Source organism: Egretta garzetta, unplaced genomic scaffold (genome assembly GCF_000687185.1).
Source record: "Egretta garzetta isolate BGI_Z169 unplaced genomic scaffold, ASM68718v1 scaffold321, whole genome shotgun sequence".
Lineage (NCBI taxonomy): Eukaryota > Metazoa > Chordata > Aves > Pelecaniformes > Ardeidae > Egretta > Egretta garzetta.
The window spans coordinates 323,279-342,653 of record NW_009258756.1 but is presented as its reverse complement, the minus strand read 5'-3'; the positions used below and the strand labels follow the sequence as shown (position 1 = coordinate 342,653).

The window sequence follows — 19,375 nt, the reverse complement described above, 5'->3', positions numbered from 1 at the left end:
GTTCCTCTCCGCCCAACTCTCCAGCCTGTCCAGCCTGCTGAATGGCAGCACAGCCTTCTGGCATATCAGCCACTCCTCCCAGTTTTGTGTCATCAGCGAACTTGCTGATGGTACACTCTGTCCCCTTGTCCAGGTCATTGATGAACAAGTTGAACAAGACTGGGCCGAGTACTGATCCCTGGGGAGCTCCACTAGCTACCAGCATCCAACTGGACTCTGCCCTGCCGATCAGAACCCTCTGAGCCCTGCCATTCAGCTAGTTCCCAATCCACCTCACTGTCCACTCATCCAACCCATACTTCCTGAGCTTCCCTATGAGGGTGTTATGGGAAACAGTGTCAAAAGCCTTGCTGAAGTCAAGGTAGACAACATCCACCACTCTCCCCTCATCTACCCAGCCGGTCATGCCATCATAGAAGGCTATCAGATTGGTCAGGCATGATTTCCCCTTGGTGAATCTGTGCTGGGTACTCCTGATGATCTTTTTTTCATCCACTTGCTTGGAGAGGACACTCAGAATGAGTTGTTCCATCACCTTTCCAGGGACAGAGGTGAGACTAACTGGCCTGTAGTTCCCTGGGTCCTCCTTCTTGCCCTTTTTGAAGACTGGAGTGACATTGGCTATCTTCCAGTCATCAGGCACCTCTCCTGTTCTCCACAACCTTTCATAGATGATGGAGAGTGGCTCAGCAATGTCATCTGCCAGTTCCTTCAGCACTCGCAGGTGCATTCCATCGGGGCCCATGGACTTGTGGGTGTCCAGCTTCCTTAAAAGATCCCTAAGATGTTGGTCCCTAACTTGCGACAAGCGGTGGTTACTTGCTATCCATGTTTTTATTGCCTTAATTTTTAATTGGGATTTTTGGAGGAGTGGAACAGATATCTGCTGTCTCTTAAATAATTTATAGTTAATAGAATGATGAATTAAAGTCTGCATTTAGATCTATTGCAAAGGAGATTGATTGTACTGTCCACAAATCAGTGTCCACAATTTAGCATACAAAAGTAGGAAACAGAAGGCCTGACTTTTTGGGGGGGCTAGTATGTAACTTAATGCTGGGCAGCAATACTGTCTTTACTAAATGCTTTGAGATATTATTAAGAAATATAGCGTGCAAGGTATTGTAAGAGTAGTAATTAGAATAGAATGCAATGGTCTATAATAACAACGATCTATAATTGTATGGATAAAAATAGGAGTCCAGAAGCACATAGGATGCTGAATCATAGACTTGATAATTTCTAAAATCAAACATTACAGTTCAAGGCTTATCTTTACATATTAAACAAAATGAGCAACTAGATGGGGAGAGAAGGTACAAAACAGAGAAACAGCAAAAGTCTTCCAGGGCACAGATTCTGTTCACTGTGTTTGTACAGCATTCTGCCTCAAGAGCACCTCTGTCCCATTGGGTGTTATCAGATGCTACTGAGTCACAGGCATTTATTACAGCTTAGATTAGGAGTGAAGATGAAAGGAAAATAAATCCTGACCTGACAGTGTCTGAGTAAATGCCTGTTTCCATAGCCCATTCCCTTCAAATGTGAAGCAATGATCAAAACTGGTGACATTCCAATGCAGAGTTAAAGGGCTATTCTGTACCTTGCAAGTGGTGCTAGGAAGTGCTTTCTTCTCTGGTCCCATGTGTGGTGATGGGTCTTTTGGGATACAGTTGACTCCTCCCCTGTCAGAATGAGGATCATAAAGCAGGTTCTTGAATTGTAAAAGGCTGAATAACACTTAGGGCTCTAAGCTCCAGTGAGATTCTGCTGGCCTTTCAGACATAGGGGTGGTGGGACAAGATGCGTAGGGACAAATGTCTTCAGAGGTGCGGCGCTTACCTTTCAGATAATGCTTGTTGCTGCCATCAATAGATTTATATTAACTAATGGCTCTGTGTTCATTTTGAAGCATCTCTTTCAAGCTATGAATCCTTCTTGACAGGCAGCAGAAATATTTAGTCCAGCTTGCCCTGGCCAGAACATTTTATATTGCAGCGAGTGGGAGATTTTCATACTGTGACCCTCTAATTTGATTTGACTTTTCAGACAGGAAGATGCAAGGAGTGGTAGATTACTTTTACCAAATGACAAAAGGATGTTACAGGCAAGGGGACATCATTCCGCAACACCCCCCCAAAGCAAAGAAACATCTGCCTCTTCCTGCAAAAAAACCCCCAAACCCAAAAGCAGCAGCAAAAGCCCAGTCTGCTCCTCGATCTGCACTGACCTGGCAGTAGACATGTGTGTACTGGATGAGAAATTCTCATCCCACAATTGTCTTTCCACATTTAAATATACACCAGCTCTGGGTCTAAGCTAGGGTCACGTGGTTTTACAACAACCTGTAACTTTCTTTGGCATGTAAAGAAAGTAATAGATGCTATTAGAGCTACTTGGGTTTTCTCTACTCTGTTTTGCTGCCCTGTTACATAAGCTGCGCTGGCTTCTGCCATTTTTTATTTCTGCATTAAATGGCATGTCTTACAGATGTCTTAAAAGAAATGCCATGAATCTTAGCAAGTGTGCTTGGAGACTAGATACCTTTGGGATTTGGCTAGAGCAACTTAATTGCCTGTTGAAGACCATGCTGGGAGTAGGCCTTCTCACTACTAACTTCCCTGCAGCTGGCAGCTATTGGCATACCCTGCTCCTCCCAGTTTTGTACTGGGAATAAGCAAAGGGAAGGTTGGGGCTGGAGGTAAGTTTGTGCCTTCTCAATTGCTGGCCCCCTTCACCCCCATACAAGGACATTTATCCTTCCAATGTTTTCAACCACTCTGAAACAAGTGTTGCTCTTTTGGTGCAGAGTGTCTGCAGTGATGTTGAGATTCTAGCCCTAAGTTGTTTACTTAAGTACATTTGAGTGCAGCCAAACCTTGATACTAGCACCAAAAATGAATTATTGTAGCATTTGTGGAGAGGCACTCAATGTCTAAGCCTTCTGGACACAAGGGCATATGATGGTATTGAAAAACTCATCACTGGATAAGCAAGGCCACAGTCCAGTCAATTGGAAAAAAAATTTTTGATCACATCCACCAACCTTTCCTATTTCAAATACTACTTCAAGAATCATTTCCTTCTGTAAGGGAGAACCCACTTATGATTTCAGACAGCTGCAGGGAGATTAACAATATCTGTGGTTCATAGGTTTCAGAATGACCAAATTGTGCTTTAGCTCATCTTGGATTTCACAGTACAGTTGTCTGATCTTCTTACCACCATCTTTATCTTCTTCTCCCTTTCCCTCTAGTTGTGTCTTTCAGTTTGTTTGCCTGTTCAAGGACTACTTTTTAAATATCTACACAACATTTAATTTCTTAAGGCCTTTATTTGATTCAAGCCCTCAAAGCCAAGGCTATTGAAATATCCCTTACTTTGATAGTAAGTCCTGTTACAATAGTGCAGCAAATGGCCTTGCAAGGAAAGGGCAGTCAGCTGTGAAATCTTTTGTCCCTCTGAATGCATACTCTTTTACAAAGGAAGATGGAGCATCCTTGTAGTTTAGTGACGTCAACTCACCAGTTAATGAATAATTTGAACAAGGACAATCCAGGGAATGACTTTACAGAGAAAGAGCATGGTCAAACATGAAACTGCTCCTTACTTTGGAGAGCCATTATACATACTATCTTTATAATTTAGTGGTCTCTACTTGCCAGTAAATAGTCCCAAGGTTTATTTCAAGGTAGTTTTAGTAGTTTTTGTCCATCAGGCTGCGTGATCTGAGTAGATATTCAGTTGGTAGGGTCTATGGGGCAAGAGACATTATGAACTTGCAGGGGAAACCTTGATCACTTAGGGATGATCTTGCTGTTAGCTTTATAGTGCACATACATTTAATAACTGCAGGGTACCTTTGTCTGGGACATACTTTTTTGTGTATGAATGGGTGTCTTGAAAATGTCTTTATTCCAACCACACAACCCTAACGTTTATTTGAAATAACTAGAATGGGGACAGCATAAAGAAAGGCTAGTGAGTCTTAGGGAACTCACAAGATAAGGGTGTACTTATTAAGAAAGGAATCTTTCCACCAAAGAGAGAATATGTCCAAAGTCTTCTGTTTGCATAGTTTTAAAGTCTCGATAGAGTCTTTGATGGATGGAGATAGTCTTGTCTTATGAGCAAAGGCAGCTACAAGCTCAGTGCACAGATTGAGAGAACAGTTCATGAGCGTAGCAGGGTGCACCCTTTCTGGTCTATCCATGCCATAGTCTTCTCTTTTCTTTGGGAAAAAAGCCCCCAGCCTTGCTGGAAAGCTGATGCTGGATTCCTTCCTCGCTTATTTCTTTGATAGGCTAGTTGCCTGCTGGTAGTTTTTTTGGAAATGCAATCCTTTCAAATCCTGTGGTCTCTCACAGTTAATTTTTGTTTAAAATGTGCAAAACAGGATCCATGCTAATGGTGTTGTGCCTCCCAAAATTTAAGGCAGACCAATTCACCTCTTACATGTAACCATGTGAGTTAGGAAAACACACTTTAACTTCAGCATATAAGCAAAATGATTTTTGACTATGTGCCAGTCCTTAAGATAGGGGAAAAATATAGCTGTTCTTCTAAAAATTGGTCTCCTTATTTTGATTCCTGTGAATCCCTAAGATATGACCCCTGACAAGAACTTTATCCTTCTCTCTCCTTTTTCCATACCGCTATTAATGTTCAAGTGAAAGCTGTGAAACTCCCCCCTGTCCCAAGCTCAGTCGAGGGACAAAACCTACATGAAAATAGTGTTATATAGATATGTTGCATAGCCCACATAAGTCCTTTCATTTAAGCAATGTTCTCAAGAGACTGCTGCAGGTGCTGGATGAGGTCTCAGCTTAAGTTCCCTAATGTAGGGTGCAAAGCATCTGAATGATTCTCTGTCATGTTGTGATTGTGTTTAACCACAAGGCTGAAGTGCTACAAGAAAGCCAAGTGCTTTCTGCAGCTCAGCATTTGTGAATCTAACTGTAAACTACCAGTATGGAGGCACAGAGAAGGGCTTATATTCCTCTCACTTTAAGAAGATGAGTAAATGTGTATAAAGAGGCACATTTAAGTTGTAAAGCAGCACATAAAATAGATTTCCAAGGTACAGAGACAGGCATCCTTAGACTTCACTGCATGTGATCACAGATCCCCAGCAGAATTGGTGATACCTTATTTTCTTCTTGGCAGTCTGGGACTCTGCTTCACAGACATCGCTTTGAAATAGGTTTCAAAGCTGGTTCAATACATACCAAGATTCATGGGAGTATCTTACTATGAGACTCAGAAGATGTACATTCATATAAAAGAAACCTGTGCATGGTATAGCATTTGCTGTGCTTTTTCTTTGGCTTGACAGCAGTGCTGAGATAATGCTTTGTTCCATGAGCTATTGGGTCATCAGTGGGTTTTTACTGATAATTGCTGTCTCAGTGACTTTTTATTGATCATTTAATTTCTGCCTCCAAACAAGAAGGAGCAAATATTTTTCAGCCCTTTTAACCTCCTTAACTTTTCATTCGTGCTCTGCTTCCCTCTCCCCTGTGGCCAGCCCAATGCAAATAGGTGGACAAAAAGATTAATAGAAGCAAGGAGATGCCTTCCTCCTCTCAAGTGCCCTGTGGCTCGGAGACTGTTATTAATAGCTGAAGTAAAAAAATGTTTCATAACCATGCTCTTGCTCCAGCTTCCTTGCCAGCCCCCTTTCCTTGGTCCCTGGAGAGAAAGTGTGAGCTCATCACTTTCCAATGCAAATTCAGCTTTTGGTCTCATACTTGGATTCTTTTCTTATCATGGGTGGAATATTTATCTTCTGCCAGCTGGTTGCTTTAAGCAAGCTGCTATTTGCTGGGATATCGATAGAGCATGTGGGGACCAGGCCTGGCAAAAGCTGTTCAGGCACTTTCTTTTTCTTCTACTCTGAAAATGTTGCTGTCTGCTCAGTGCATGCACACATGTCTGCATCTTTACTCACACAGTGGTTGAGAAGGACATTTAGTTATTTTGGTGTGGAAACAGAAGTTGAAATTGAAATGTAGGTGTTTCAGTCTGAAGTATTTGGAAGTCCCTGTGTGGAATCTGGTCACCATACAGCCCACGCATGACAAAGCTGTTGTATGCATCTGGAGATCCATAAGCTTCATGGATTGCTTCCATTTCATGTGCGCTTTGTATCCGATTCTGTTCCCATATATCTAGAGATCTAATGGATCAGTACTGAAAGTAAGCGGGCAGGCTTTCATCCCAGATGACATGGGAAGAATGGGAATGGCATACTGTCATTTATTAACTCACTTATGTATGGATAGTATAGTATAATACAGTATGTTGGATCCTTTCAACCGTCCCCCCTGCTATGTTTTCACTGGGTTTTTACAAGACTTCTCTACTAGCTGACCATTGCCTAACAAGTTTTACTAAGCTAGAGGCTTTGAGAGAACCTTTATTTGGAAATCAAGTGACATGAGCTGTAAAAGAAAAATGGGAGGAAAAAGAGCAGGAAGGTTCTGCTTGTCACTCTGAAAAAATCTTTGCTCAATTTCCTAATGAAAATCTTTAAGCCATACATTCTGTTAATGTGTTTGCTGGGTAAGTGCCATTTCAGGGACGAAATATTATTTATCTTATGAATTTCTCATCCTTTCAGTGGCTGCCAACTTGGTGAATACAAGAAAGGTTTTTCTTCAGGTAAAACAAAGGATGCTGTTATCTTCTGAGTATGTTTCACTGAAGTTCTGTGTTACATTCTCTGGTGGTCAGTAAAGGCATCTACACATCTTCTGAGTATGTTTCACTGAAGTTCTGTGTTTGTTACATTTTCTGGTGGTCAGTAAAGGCATCTACATGTAAAAAGCAAATTTAGGTGATATTGTAGATTGCTGGCTATTGAAATATCCTTTTTCCACTGGCAACCTGGCAGACTTTCTGTATTTTACCCAATAGGGAAGGTATTGGTGCCCAGTGTACTTGTAAGTACATTTGTAGTAAGTACAGTTTGCAAATTGTTATTTATTTTCATGTGGAAAATTGGCTCTGAAGCAAAGAGTTTTCAAGGGAGCAGAACCACTTTTGAAACTTGATATAATATGGCTAATGGTTTCAGCTGGAAAAAACACTATGAAAAATTAAGAAAAATGTCAGTGTTTTAGAATTTTCAAAATATACTTTTAAGACTTTCATTTGAAATATGTTTTAAAAATTATTCTTTAAAGGTGTCAAAATAAGTTACAGATGAGTTCAGTTTTGTGGATGTACAAAACTTTTCAGTTGATCTTAAATTCTGGTTTATTTATTTATTTCCTGGTTGTGTCAGTGTTGTCCCACTTTTTCATGTTGGCCTTTGAACCCAAACCACAGACTATTTGCCTGCCTGTGTTTGTGAGCACGGCTGGTGTGAGCATATCAGTGATGACCACAGCACTTCTTCCACTGCCCTAGGAGGAAGGAATTGCAGCTCTACAGAACTTGACTGCAGACCTGTGCTTCTTGCTGTGGTACTGTTCATGCTGTGATGGCTGCTCCATATGCTTCTCAAGTCTTGGAGATCAACCATCTAGGTAGACAAGGTGTTTTTTCTAGAGCTATGGTCACTCAGAGCTGAACTTCTTTTAGCAGTCCTTTCTGGGATGATTCTAACTGCAGAGATGCACACAGCATAAATTAGATCGACTTTTGTAAGTAATGTTGTACAACAGAGGTGGGTTTGTAACAAACAGTTGGTGCTTAGGACCTAATGTTCACCTTTTCTGTGTTTTCAGGGAGGGGATGTTACTTCAGCTGCTCTTGCACCATTAGTTGAATTCCTATTAGCTCATCTTCCAATTTAGCTTTATTCATGAAGATTCTAGTTGGCATGGTCTTCCAGCACATTGTGTTATGAACCAAAGTATGGTAACTAGAGATGATCAGGAAGTCATTTTCAAAAGTGCACTCCAAACACATGCAAAGTGTTACCATAGACACATTCATTGTCTCTCCCAATGTGTCACCCTGGGGTCTGTGAATGGGGAAAGGGACTGTATCACATCCCTCTCTCTGACTTTCATACGAACCTGTAAATGGTGAGTAGAAGCTGATAGTGCACCTCGACCCATTTGTAGAGGTAGCAGGTAGGGGCTAGCAACTTAGTCTTAAACCCAAAAGACACAAACCCCAACCTATCAACTGAAGGGAGGCATTGGCTCAATTTCCTTGCAGCCCACAGCAAGCAACAACCAGTACCAGAAGTTGTTCCGCTTTATCTAGGACAAGTAGCAACAAGTCCTACTGGCAGACCAAGATGAACCTCAGCTCAGGATGATGCCAGAGCCAGCCAGGAACAAATATGATCTCCTGTTCTAAAAAATTTGGCCCATGCTGCAGCTGAAAATCTATCTTGAGCTCCATTAATTAGAACACTGGCTTCTATTTATGCATATAAGTTAATGAATATTCATCAGATGTGTTGATTAAGGTGATGCTATTTGCATAATCTTCCTAGATTTTTAGACCTTTACCCTTAGGTATTCTAGTATTCAAGATATTCATGTAGCACCAAGGGAAATTCTGATTAGGTATTAGGGGAAAAAAAATTCATAATGAAGGTGGTCAGATGTTGGAACAGGTGCTCAAAGATGTTGTGCACCTCCATTCTCAGAGGTATTTAAAACTTGACTGGACAAGGCCCTGAGCAATGTGAACTGTCTTTGAATTTGATTTTGACTTTGAAGTTGTTCCTCCCTTGAGCAGGGGATTGGGCCGGTTGACATCTAGAGGACCCTTCTAACATAAATGATTCTATAATTAATGCAGAAGAATAACGTTCCTACATTTTTGGTGTTAATATACTTATAGATGGGCAAATATGTAACCAGTACTTTCGTAGTTAGTATTACTCCAGAGGTAATGAAATAATCTTGTTAAGTGTGTTGCAATACTTCCTAATGAAGTCTCTGCCTTCATTACGAAGATAGTTACTCATCATGAGTTCATTAACTAGTCAGCATATCTGATTGCAACTCAGTCATAGCACCTGGTCAGGGTAGAGCCTTATTTCTCCTATCTTCCTCTAGGGTTTAGTTTGACCAGTTAATGCATGCTGAAACTGCAACAACAACCTTGCCTATATTAAGATACCTCCAGATGAGTTCTGATGATTCACATTAAATGATTTAAGAGGCTGAGGGCAGTAATTCTTAAGTTGCACCAGCCTGAATGGCCAGGGCTGGTTTGGTGGCTGCATAAAATTCTAGCACAATTTAACAATGAACTTTTCAAAGGGAGACAAGACTTTTAAGACAGAACATTAACAGATATATATGCCACGTGCAATTGCTTTGTGTAACCTGATTCTAGCCTAAGTATGATTATAGCCCTTGGAAACCTTACTGAAATGTTATGCTAAGAAAAAACTATAAACTTCCTCTGCTCTACAGATTTTCTGAAGATAATGTGAAACAATTAGAGGCTAAATGACCAATCTACATCTTCTGTCTGCTTGGTATGGATACAGTCACCCAATGAGGGAACAGCCACCAAACCATGGGATTAAGGCAATCTCTCATACAGAAGGCAGTTTCTCATAATGAATAGCAAATATGTAGTGAGTGCAGTTTGCAAGCCAGAGGCTAAGATTCCTTTTACTAGGAAATGTTTGTGTAGTAATTCTCAAACAGATTTGTAAAAATTAGAGCTAGCACAAAGGGTGAATTTTGTCAAATAAATTGCTTGCTATAAACAGTTCATCCAGAGATATCTACAACACAGAAGAAGGAAAAGCTGCCTGGAGGCAGCTCAGAACATCCATGTCAATCTTTTCAGGGAAGCTCATCGTATGAAAAGCCTTGACAGGAAACGGAATGAAGCAAATACTAGCTGTACAGCTGGATCCTTCTTAGAAATCGACATACGTACTACTAGAGAATGGGTACCACCTGGTCTCAGATCTGTGTGTGTTACAGAAAGCCAGGTGACTGTCATGTCAGTGCTGGCTTGTGGTGAAGTCTGGAATGGCCACGCCTTAGTTCGTCCAGAGCAAGTGAGCTGCTGGCTCCCTGCATCTGCCTGAGATTCCTGATTGCTCTTACCCAAGAATTGCTGCAAAGAGTCTTAGAGTGGGAGAGAATCCTTATTTGTAGCTGGGAGCCCTCCAGCTACCAAAGGTGACTTGTTCACAGGCATTGGGTTAATCTGTACCTGAACCTTATGGGTGGTTCCATAATCCGCAGCCCTGGAAGCTGGGAGGGAACAAATGTGAAATCTTGTAGCCCTCATTGGCAGGAGGGGAGTGTAGTCAGATAACCCGTGTAAGTAACTCTTCTGTGTGCCATCTTGGGCTGGATCTGAAGTGACATTATGGACACTTACCTAATTGCTCTCACAGATTACCTGTTTCGTGAAAGACCATCTGAAAGACTACTCTCTGTTGCCGACTACTCTCTGTTGCCACCTGTCAGATGAGTTAGTCTGTATTATGCAGAAGACTAAACGATATGATCACATTGACAGCGTAAATTCCTGAAACTTGACAACCACCTTTGCAAAAGTCAAGCTGAACTCATCGGGCAAATGCCTCTGGGCACTTCTGAGATCCAAATTTTAGGACTGATGTGACCAATACCCCGGTGGCATTTTGAATTTTAATTTCTTAAATTAACCGTGGGTAAAGACTGTTTCTTGGAGCAGTTTGAAAACGTTGAGATATTATTATATTTAAATATATTTAAAGGGTGGGGTGGGGCCTTGGTGATGAAGAAAGACACCAGTCCAAAAGTTCTGAAAAAAGTTGTCTGTTTACCCACCAGACAAATACAGTATGGATACCAGCAGTATGACTTTCCTTTTAATTGATCTCAACCCTGTTCAGCTTAGAGTGGGAGAATGGTTCAGTCACCCCCTGCATTACCAAACAGTTTGGGGCCTCTGCTGAGGTAGTGTTTACAGCCCTAGTAATGCAGTGGGAGTGGCGTTTCACTAGCAGCTGAACTGACATCAGGGTATTGGGACAGTTTTGAAAATTGAATAGAAAAAGAGTCACACAATGTTTTCAGGTGCTATTCCTGCTATAGCACAGTTTAAGGATTTTTCTTGTGATGGAGAGAAGAGGAAATATAATAAGGTGGTAGTGCGGAGCAATGCTCAATGGATATGGGAGGAGAGCTGAGCAAGTGGATCAGTAAGAAGGCTGGCATGTTTGATGCCATGAATACTTAGCTGCTCTGGATGAAGCTATCTCTAATTTCCTTATCTCAATTTTACTTGGCATCCAAACTTTGCTGGAACAGGGGGTTGCCAACCACAGAATTACAGCTGCCGAATCCCCTCTGAGCATTTGTGCTTATGGGAGGATGGTATGGCAGTTTTGCTCTGCATGGTTCTAGTTGCATCTACCTGCTGATTGCTTTCCTAGCACTCTGTTTGAAGATGTCAGCCACTTTTCTTTAGGATTTTCAGCAAACATTTCCCTTTGATCAGAGGGACATAGAATATACTGCATTTGTCAGTGGAGCAGTTCTGTGGTTGCTTCATGTTTCTTGTGGCCAGCTGTAACATTTGCTATGGCAGCTGCATAGGTGAAAAAACCTGCTCACTGGTTTGCTGTATAGATACTGTTCCCAGTTATTTGGGCAAAGTGCAGAGCTCAGCTGCAGCTGCATTTGGTTTTTCTAAGTTAGTGCTGAAGGCTGGAGGTGCTCCATAAATTGCAGTTACCCTACTGAGGGTATGCAAGGGAAAGTCTTGTTTCTTTTTTCTTACTCTTGCTTCCCCTCCCACCCCAAAGACTGAAGTGAGCATAGCTATTCATTCATCTGAAGGTGAAGATTTCTTAGGGTTTTTCTGAGAAGACTTTTCAGGAGAGCAGTAGTTCTGATCCTTGCTGCATTCACTGCCTTTGCTCTCCCAGGGACCTCCAGGAGCTGGATGTTTGGGGGGTCTGGAACCTAGTTCTCTTCTGTGTGGGACAAGTAGGGAAACATTTTGAAGTATGAAATTGTCACTGCTATAGACTTATCCCTTTCCTAATTTTTATTGGCAGGTCCAGGCAAATGAAAGCCTTTTTCTAAGTTTTGAAAGGTAATTCTCAACCTCTGGCTAGATATATGCTGATACAGTTGCATTAACTCAGCAGGGTCACTCTTCTACACACCTGTGAGAGCAGGTTTAGATAAATGGCTCATGTTCAAATGCCAAGCAATCACAAACCTTGTCAGTTTGGGCCACGAAAAGCTTGAGGTTCCCAGTAAGATCCCACCTGCTTCCCCTATCAGCAGTGGCCATGTGGATGAAGGTGGCTGCATGTTCTCTCCAGCGGTTGCTGCTGTTCTAGAGTCTGAAGTAACTGAAGTGCTGGAAGCTAGTAGAAGACAGCTCCGAAACACTCTGAACTACATTCTCCTGAGTGTATTAAACTCAGCGTCCACAGGAGAGTTTAACAGCCCAAAGCCAAAAGGGCTCATTAGCTCATGCGGGCTGACCTCTGGTATATCATAGACCATTACATTTCACTCATTTATCCCCTTATTGAGCCCAGTAACTTGGATTAAACGGAAGTATTTTGAGCCCTGTAACAAAATTAATTAGGCTTACCCATTCTAGCAGTGAACCTATGCTTAATGCTTCAGAGAAGGGCAAAAATCCAGGAGCAGCATCCTTATCTGTCCAACTTGGGAGTCTGTTTCCCCGTGTAAGACAAGTAGCGGGGACAATTCCCAGGTACAAGTGAATTCTCTGCACTCTGCTCAGCCCTCCTGAGTGCATGCAGTGGCCAGCCCTGATATTTCAGAGACAAGTAGGGGAAAAAAGGAGAACTTACCATGTCCACTGAAGAGCACTTTACGTTCTGGTCCCTACAAACTCTTGGTTGGAGTCATGGTGTTTGTGGCTAATAGCATGTTATGTAGAGGTGGGAACAGCGTTGAAATATGTTGTGTGGCTGGAAAGGGGATCATCATGGAATTTACCATTCAAATATGCCAGTCCTTCAGCTACTGTCAAACCATTGCCACTGCAGTTGTACTCTTAGTTCTAGATAGTCTTTAAACGTGTCCTTAAGTCTCCTTAGAGCCATGGACAAGTAAGCATAAGCCCAAAATTAGATATATGGTGAAGTGATGACCTGAATTCAAACTATAATCTCACTTTCTGCTTTAGGCTTTGGTGATACAAGGTAGTGAACAGCTCACTGCATTACTGCTAACAGTACTTGCAGTAAGAAGAAAAAGTTTGATGGACCTTGCTAGAAACTAGCCTCTTTGGTGTAAGAGGAGGTGCTTTCTACTGATTACTTTAAGAAATTATAGCAAATGGAACAGGATTTTTTTTCTTCCTTCCTTCTGTACGCTTTTATTTTGAATCTTGGCTCTGTGTCCTTGTCTGCTATGCTATATAAATCTCTTCTCTGGGCAGGTATCTGATAACTTAAAGATTATTTTCTGACAAATAAGCATTTTTCCATTTTCTTGCCAATGCTTCTGATCCATGAAAGCAGCTGAACAAAAGGGGATAGGAAAACCTGTCAGAAAGCAAGGTTGTGATTTGGGGCTTTTTTAAAGCTCTTTGCACACTAGCTGTCTTTTTTTAAATACTGTTCTTGGTTTGAAACTTTAATTCTGGGCGTACATTTGGTGCCCAGATGGTGCAGACTCACACAGAAGCCCATCACGCTGTCAGGGCAGGCGGATACATATGTAAATATTTTGCCTTTTTCCCCTATAATATTTGGCTTTGTCTAATCTAATTGCTGTCAAAGGCAGAATGTGAAGAATCCTTAAGAGGAGCAAACAATGAGGACCTCAAATGTTTGTATTGCACTAACTTTGGAAGATGCTAGTAGACTGCGATGTAACTAATAATTTTGTTTCATGGGTTTTCTTATTCATGCTGTGAATTCATGATGTATGGTCTAAATTCATGCCAAATAATATTTTACAACCTAAGGTAGAAATCTGTATTTCTACTGGCATAAAAGCATAGTTAACCCCTTGGAACTGTCGATATAAGGCTAATGGCTCTGCCTTTTCAGTTCAGGCTGACAGTAAGTGTTCTCTACCTGCCTCTTGGTGTATAGCACTCTTTCTTATTTATATAATTCATTGCTTCATTTAATTTATTCTATTGAGTGCCTGTCTTAATGTATTTTTAATACATAAAACCATTTCCAGCATAGCTGCTTCTCTGACCAGTGGTAGCTAGTAGCAAAGAGTGTGGCCAACCACATTAAGGATGCCTATTTAGTTATTAAAGGCCTGATCCAAAACACCATAATATTAATGGAAAAATTATTTTTATGAGTTTGGAATCTGACTGCTTAGTGAGAAGGTCTAACAAAGCCAGTATTAGTTGAGGATGCTCGCAAAATGGATGTAGGAAACCTTACTGTTTTCATCAATGCAGGAATGGTTGCACTATCACAGGTTTCTGATCAGATGTAAAACTTGGCTAGGCTATAATTCATGGAAAGCATCAGGCTATGCCAGACCCATTCCTCTAAGGACACTAACTACGCAGAGAGATGCCAGGAGATCAGGGCCTGGAGGTGTGATTATTGTAGAGGAAGGAAAGTGGCTGTAAACAGAGCAGAAGACAAACAGAAGCAGCACGTGGTGCTTTTTTCCATGGAACATAGATGAAATACCGACTACAGGGGAAAATAATTGCCCATTTCGGCCATTCATGTTGCCATCTGAGGCTCATTATTCAGGGGTGCCAATAAATTCTGGTTTTGAGCCTGCTGTGAAAGTGTCTGGGTACCTTCAAGAGACATGCTATAGCCTGTCACGTATGCTTCTGCTTGTCTTGCTTCTTGGCTGTGGGGTGGAGGGGGTCAGGAAAATTGTTCACTATATATATTATTTCTCCTGTGCTGTTTTTTATTACTGAAGGAAAGATCAAAGATGTTTGCTTTGTGTATCTCCTGGAGTACGGGCACTGAGACACATTACTGCACGATAAGCTAAGATGTGAATTTACAGCTTCTACACAGTAAATGCTGGTATGTCTGGTGCTAGCTCATGGTTCAGAGAGAAGAAATGAAAGAAGGGATGATTTACCACATATATATCTGATGGTGAAAGCAGACACTCTGGCAACTACAGCAGGGCCTTTGCTGTATCATAAGTTCAGATGCGAGCTTACCCTACAGGTTGCTTGTGCCTGTCATGGGCCAAAGATAGCATTGGTTGTCACAGTGGACTGATGGCAGGGTTTGGTTTTTTGCTGGCCATTGCTTTTGGTTGTCAAGACCATCTGGTCTACAGCTGGAAGGACCTGTTGCATTCATTTAACAGCGCTTTCTTTTCTGCATTTTGCCTTTCCCAGGAGCAATTGAGCGGTGCACGTACATCAAGTACCACTACTCCTCAGCAACCATTCCCAAGAACCTCACCTACAACATCACCAAGACAATCCGCCAGGATGAGTGGCATGCCTTGCGTAAGTGTTGCTGGCTTTCTTCTCTGTTCTCCTCGCACATGGACTAAGGGCAGTACTTGCTGATAAATGAGAACAGAGGCTTTGACTGACTGAGAGCCCTCGTCCCACATACAGTTTGTCTTTGTAGCAGGCTGATCAATTTGTTCTTAGGACCTACATCTCTGTTTCTGCTGCTGACTAGAAATTCTGCTGAGGCATGAAAAAGTGGTGGTGGGGAAGAGGCATTTGTATGCAGACTAATATTGAGTTAAATACAAAAATGAATAACAAAATCAATGCCCTATTTTTTAATTCAGTAGAATGCTTTGTATGTGAGCGTATTCTCATGCAGTTCATGCTGCTGCTGAGTTTCCTGCTTCCAGCAGAATTCATTGTTGGCTTTTATTGTAGAATATGTCCTGCTGCCTGCAGCTCCTGGGTGAGTGTGGTATCGCTCTCCTTTGAAGATCTAGAAAGAGAAATACTGCGCCCTTTAAGGCACAGGGAAAGGGGCTTAGCCCTTAGTGATAATTGTAGCCAGTGGTCACCAACTTGTAACATTTGCTGAAGCAACAAGATCTGACAGGGATAGAATTGCCTGGAGATGTATTGGCTGGCCTTAAAGCTTTTCTCATTCTCATCTTGCAGATGGAAAAGGGTTTTCACTGATAAAATGGAAGAGGTAGGATTTCCCAAGGAAGAATGCCACTGCAGCTTGCTCTTGTTACTACATGGTCATGGGAACTGATGAATGTCCTGAGCTCCTCTGTCTCAGTGGAAGCAGTTAACAGCTCCTTGAAGATGGCAGGGGTTGAGGGATGCTGATTCTGATTGAAAACCTTGAAAGGTGGTAGTGAGCAGCTACTGTCCAGACCGTTTCAGCTTGAGAAATGTGTAAAACCTCTGGTCTTCCCAGAGCTTTCAGTCCCTGTTTCACTCCTGCCTTATGTGGCTATTGCTTTGGGAGGGTCCTTCTAAGTTCTGGGAAGGAGAAAATGTAATGATACAGCCTATTTCCTGTATTGGTAAGGTCAGGCCTAGTTTGAGACTCACTGGTGCTTGTAGGCCTGCCTGGTCAAATCTGGTAAAGCATTAAGAAAGTTCTAGAGGGTCTTGTTAAACTCCTAATTTTTTTGGTAATGTGCCTGCATGTGGATAAATACATATTCTTATTGTAACATGATGAAGAAAGGTAATATTGAATTCATGCCTCTCAGAAGGTTGCAAGAGGCTGTCTTGCAAAATACTATGCTGTGCTCATTTGTCACTGAAATCAGAAGATCAGGTGGTTCGGTTCCCCTCAGGTTTTCTGCTACCACCTGTCATCTCTGCTGGTGTCAGTTTTATATTAACATTTCTCATCTGTGGTTAAAAGGAAATGCACCCCCCACCCAAAACATCATCTGTTAAGAGTTCATAGGGCAGTAGGAAGAGCCTTTGGTTTATGCTTTGGGCTGTGTATGTGTGCTTTTGCCACTGCTATGAGCAACAATGACTTTTCTGCATCCATCCACTTGGAATCTCACTAATTAATGTAGGAGTTATTGTCTTTAAAAAGTTCATTTTTATTTCAGCAATGGCTCAGGTAAAGGGCTATTCTGAAGCTGTATTTGTATTTTTTCCACTTAAATATAATTACTAATATGACTGGCCATGTTAGTCCCTCGGTGTGTGCATCCTTTGGTGGGATCAGCAAGTTCCTGAGCCTGGTGTGTTGGCAGCTGACGGGATCCTTCAGTAGGGTATTTGTCAGTCTCCAAAGTGGCAGTCTAGGCATACTGTGCTTGCACATTTACATATCTGATTTGGTCCAACGCACTTTCAGGGTGAGGCTGTTTGTTCCCTCCCTGGGAAGGGTACACTAAGTGTGTGGGTGTGCATGTGTATTTCTGACCCAGATTTTCTTGCTAGTTCATGAGTCAGGTAAGTGTAGGTAGATGTAGGTAGAACTGAAGTTTGAATCTCCCTATCTAAAGACAGGAAAGGAAGGAAGTACTTTGCTGAGGGTCTCTCTTCTTCAGAGCAATTAGGTGCAATTGTGAGTGTTTGATGTATGTGTTAGACACTGGAGGACCTGGAGGTCACTGCATTTAAGAACAAACTGAACCTATTTGCTGTGTAGGATCAGCAACGTCACTGGTTTTCTGTAAAACATCTGTTTTAAAAGACAGGACAATAGCAATCTTTTCAAACCATCTTTTGATTGAGGGGGATGTTCTCCCTTTAGAAAACATTTGCAATGGAGTAGACATAAAGTGGGGTAAGACTCTTAAGTTCCTTCAGAAAGTCCCTGTAACTTTAGTCCCTGCCTTAGCAGCTGACCTGGTTCTGTACCTCTGGACTAGCTTCATCCAGGGCACAGCTACTTCAGCTCACCACTACTTATCCTGAGGCAGAATAGCATTTCCAATTCAACCTGGCCATTATTTTCCTCTGAACAATTCTTGATTCAGAATTTCCGTTTCTCACTGAGTGTTGTGAAAAACAGTGAAGGAGCAGGGCCCAGGCCTGTTGTTCTTTATGCTCTTCCCATGGGTAATTTCTCAGATTTGTAGCATATGATGGAAGAAAGGGAAAAAAAAAAAACCAACCTAGTGACTATTTCCTGATGAAACACTGGGGCAAAATGGCATCCTGGAGAATTCCAGAGGAACTGGAAAGGTGAAACCAGAGTGTCTGGTCACCCTGCTAAACAAAATGTCTTTTCCAGGCTGAAGCCACTGATATCCTTTGCCATATCTGTATTTCAGTAGCGGCTATTTTCCTTCCCTGGTGCATGGGCAGCAGACAATGGGCCTGGGAAGGAAATCTGTTGCTTTGCCTGCGTACTGCTCAGCAGACTGCTTTTTTCAGACTGGCAGGCAGGACTGATGCTCCAGCAGTTTCTGTTGAATTGCAGGAGTGGGTGAGGGACAATTAATTTGAGGCTAAGGACCCCACGGTACCAGTCAGCGCAGAAAGCAGATATTCCTCTAGCTGTGCTGTCAGCTATGCTAGAAGAACCCAGGGGAGCAGCTGGACCTGGAGGAATGGTTAGAGCTGACTTTATAATTTTTGATTTTATCTTTTTTCATTCTGTTTGACATTTTCAAGATGGAACCTTTGCTCCAAATTGATTGCCTATGGCAGCATGAGCCAGGGAAATAGGACTTCACCTCCCTGCAATCACTTCCTCTCAACTATCTGGTTAAACAGGGATGGAGGGAAGGATGATTGTAGTATTGCCAGCTCTCACCTGTCAGGAGATAAATGTTCATCTAATTAGACAAAATGAGTGTCTACATGAGTGTGATGGGTTGACCCTGGCTGGATGCCAGGTGCCCACCAAAGCCGTATCATTCCCCTCTTCAACAGGACAGGGGTGAGAAAAATATATTGAAAAGCTCGTGGGTTGAGATAAGAACAGGGAGAGATCATTCACTAGTTACTGTCATGGGCAAAACAGACTCAGCTTGGTGAAATTAGTTTAATTTATTGCCAATCAAATCAGAGTAGGAGAGGATAAAAACCCCCTGAATCTTAAAACACCTTCCCACCATCCTTCCCTTCTTCCCAGGCTCAACTTGACTCCTGATTTTCTCTACCTCCTCACCCTGAGCAGCTCAGGGGGACAGGAAATGGGGGCTGTGGTCAATTCATCACATGTTGTCTCTGCCGCTCCTTCCTCCTCAGGGGGAGGACTCCTCATACTCTGCCCCTGCTCCAGCATGGGGTCCCTCCCACAGGAGACAGTCCTCCATGAACTGCTCCAGTGTGTGTCCCCCCCAGGGTCACAAGTACTGCCAGCAAACATGCTCCAGTGCGGGTTCCTCTCTGCATGGGTCCATTGGTCCTGCCAGGAGCCTGCTCCAGCACAGGCTTCCCATGGGGTCACAGCCTCCTTCAGGCATCCACCTGCTCTGGCATGGAGTCCTCCCTGGGCTGCAGGTGGATATTTGCTCTACAGTGGACCTCCATGGGCTGCAGGGGCACAGCCTGCCTCACCGTGGGCTTCACCACGGGCTGCGGCGGG

The 19,375-nt window shown here is 42.5% G+C and overlaps 1 protein-coding gene across 1 annotated transcript in view; it reads left to right on the top strand.

Moving 5' to 3' along the window:
• TMEM178B (transmembrane protein 178B) overlaps positions 1–19,375 on the top strand; it is a 229,897-nt gene that overhangs the window by 46,794 nt on the left and 163,728 nt on the right. Inside the window, exon 2 of the mRNA XM_009649225.2 lies at positions 15,271–15,384. Within this exon, the coding sequence (XP_009647520.1) occupies positions 15,271–15,384 (114 nt within the window). The remainder of the gene's footprint in view (positions 1–15,270; positions 15,385–19,375) is intronic.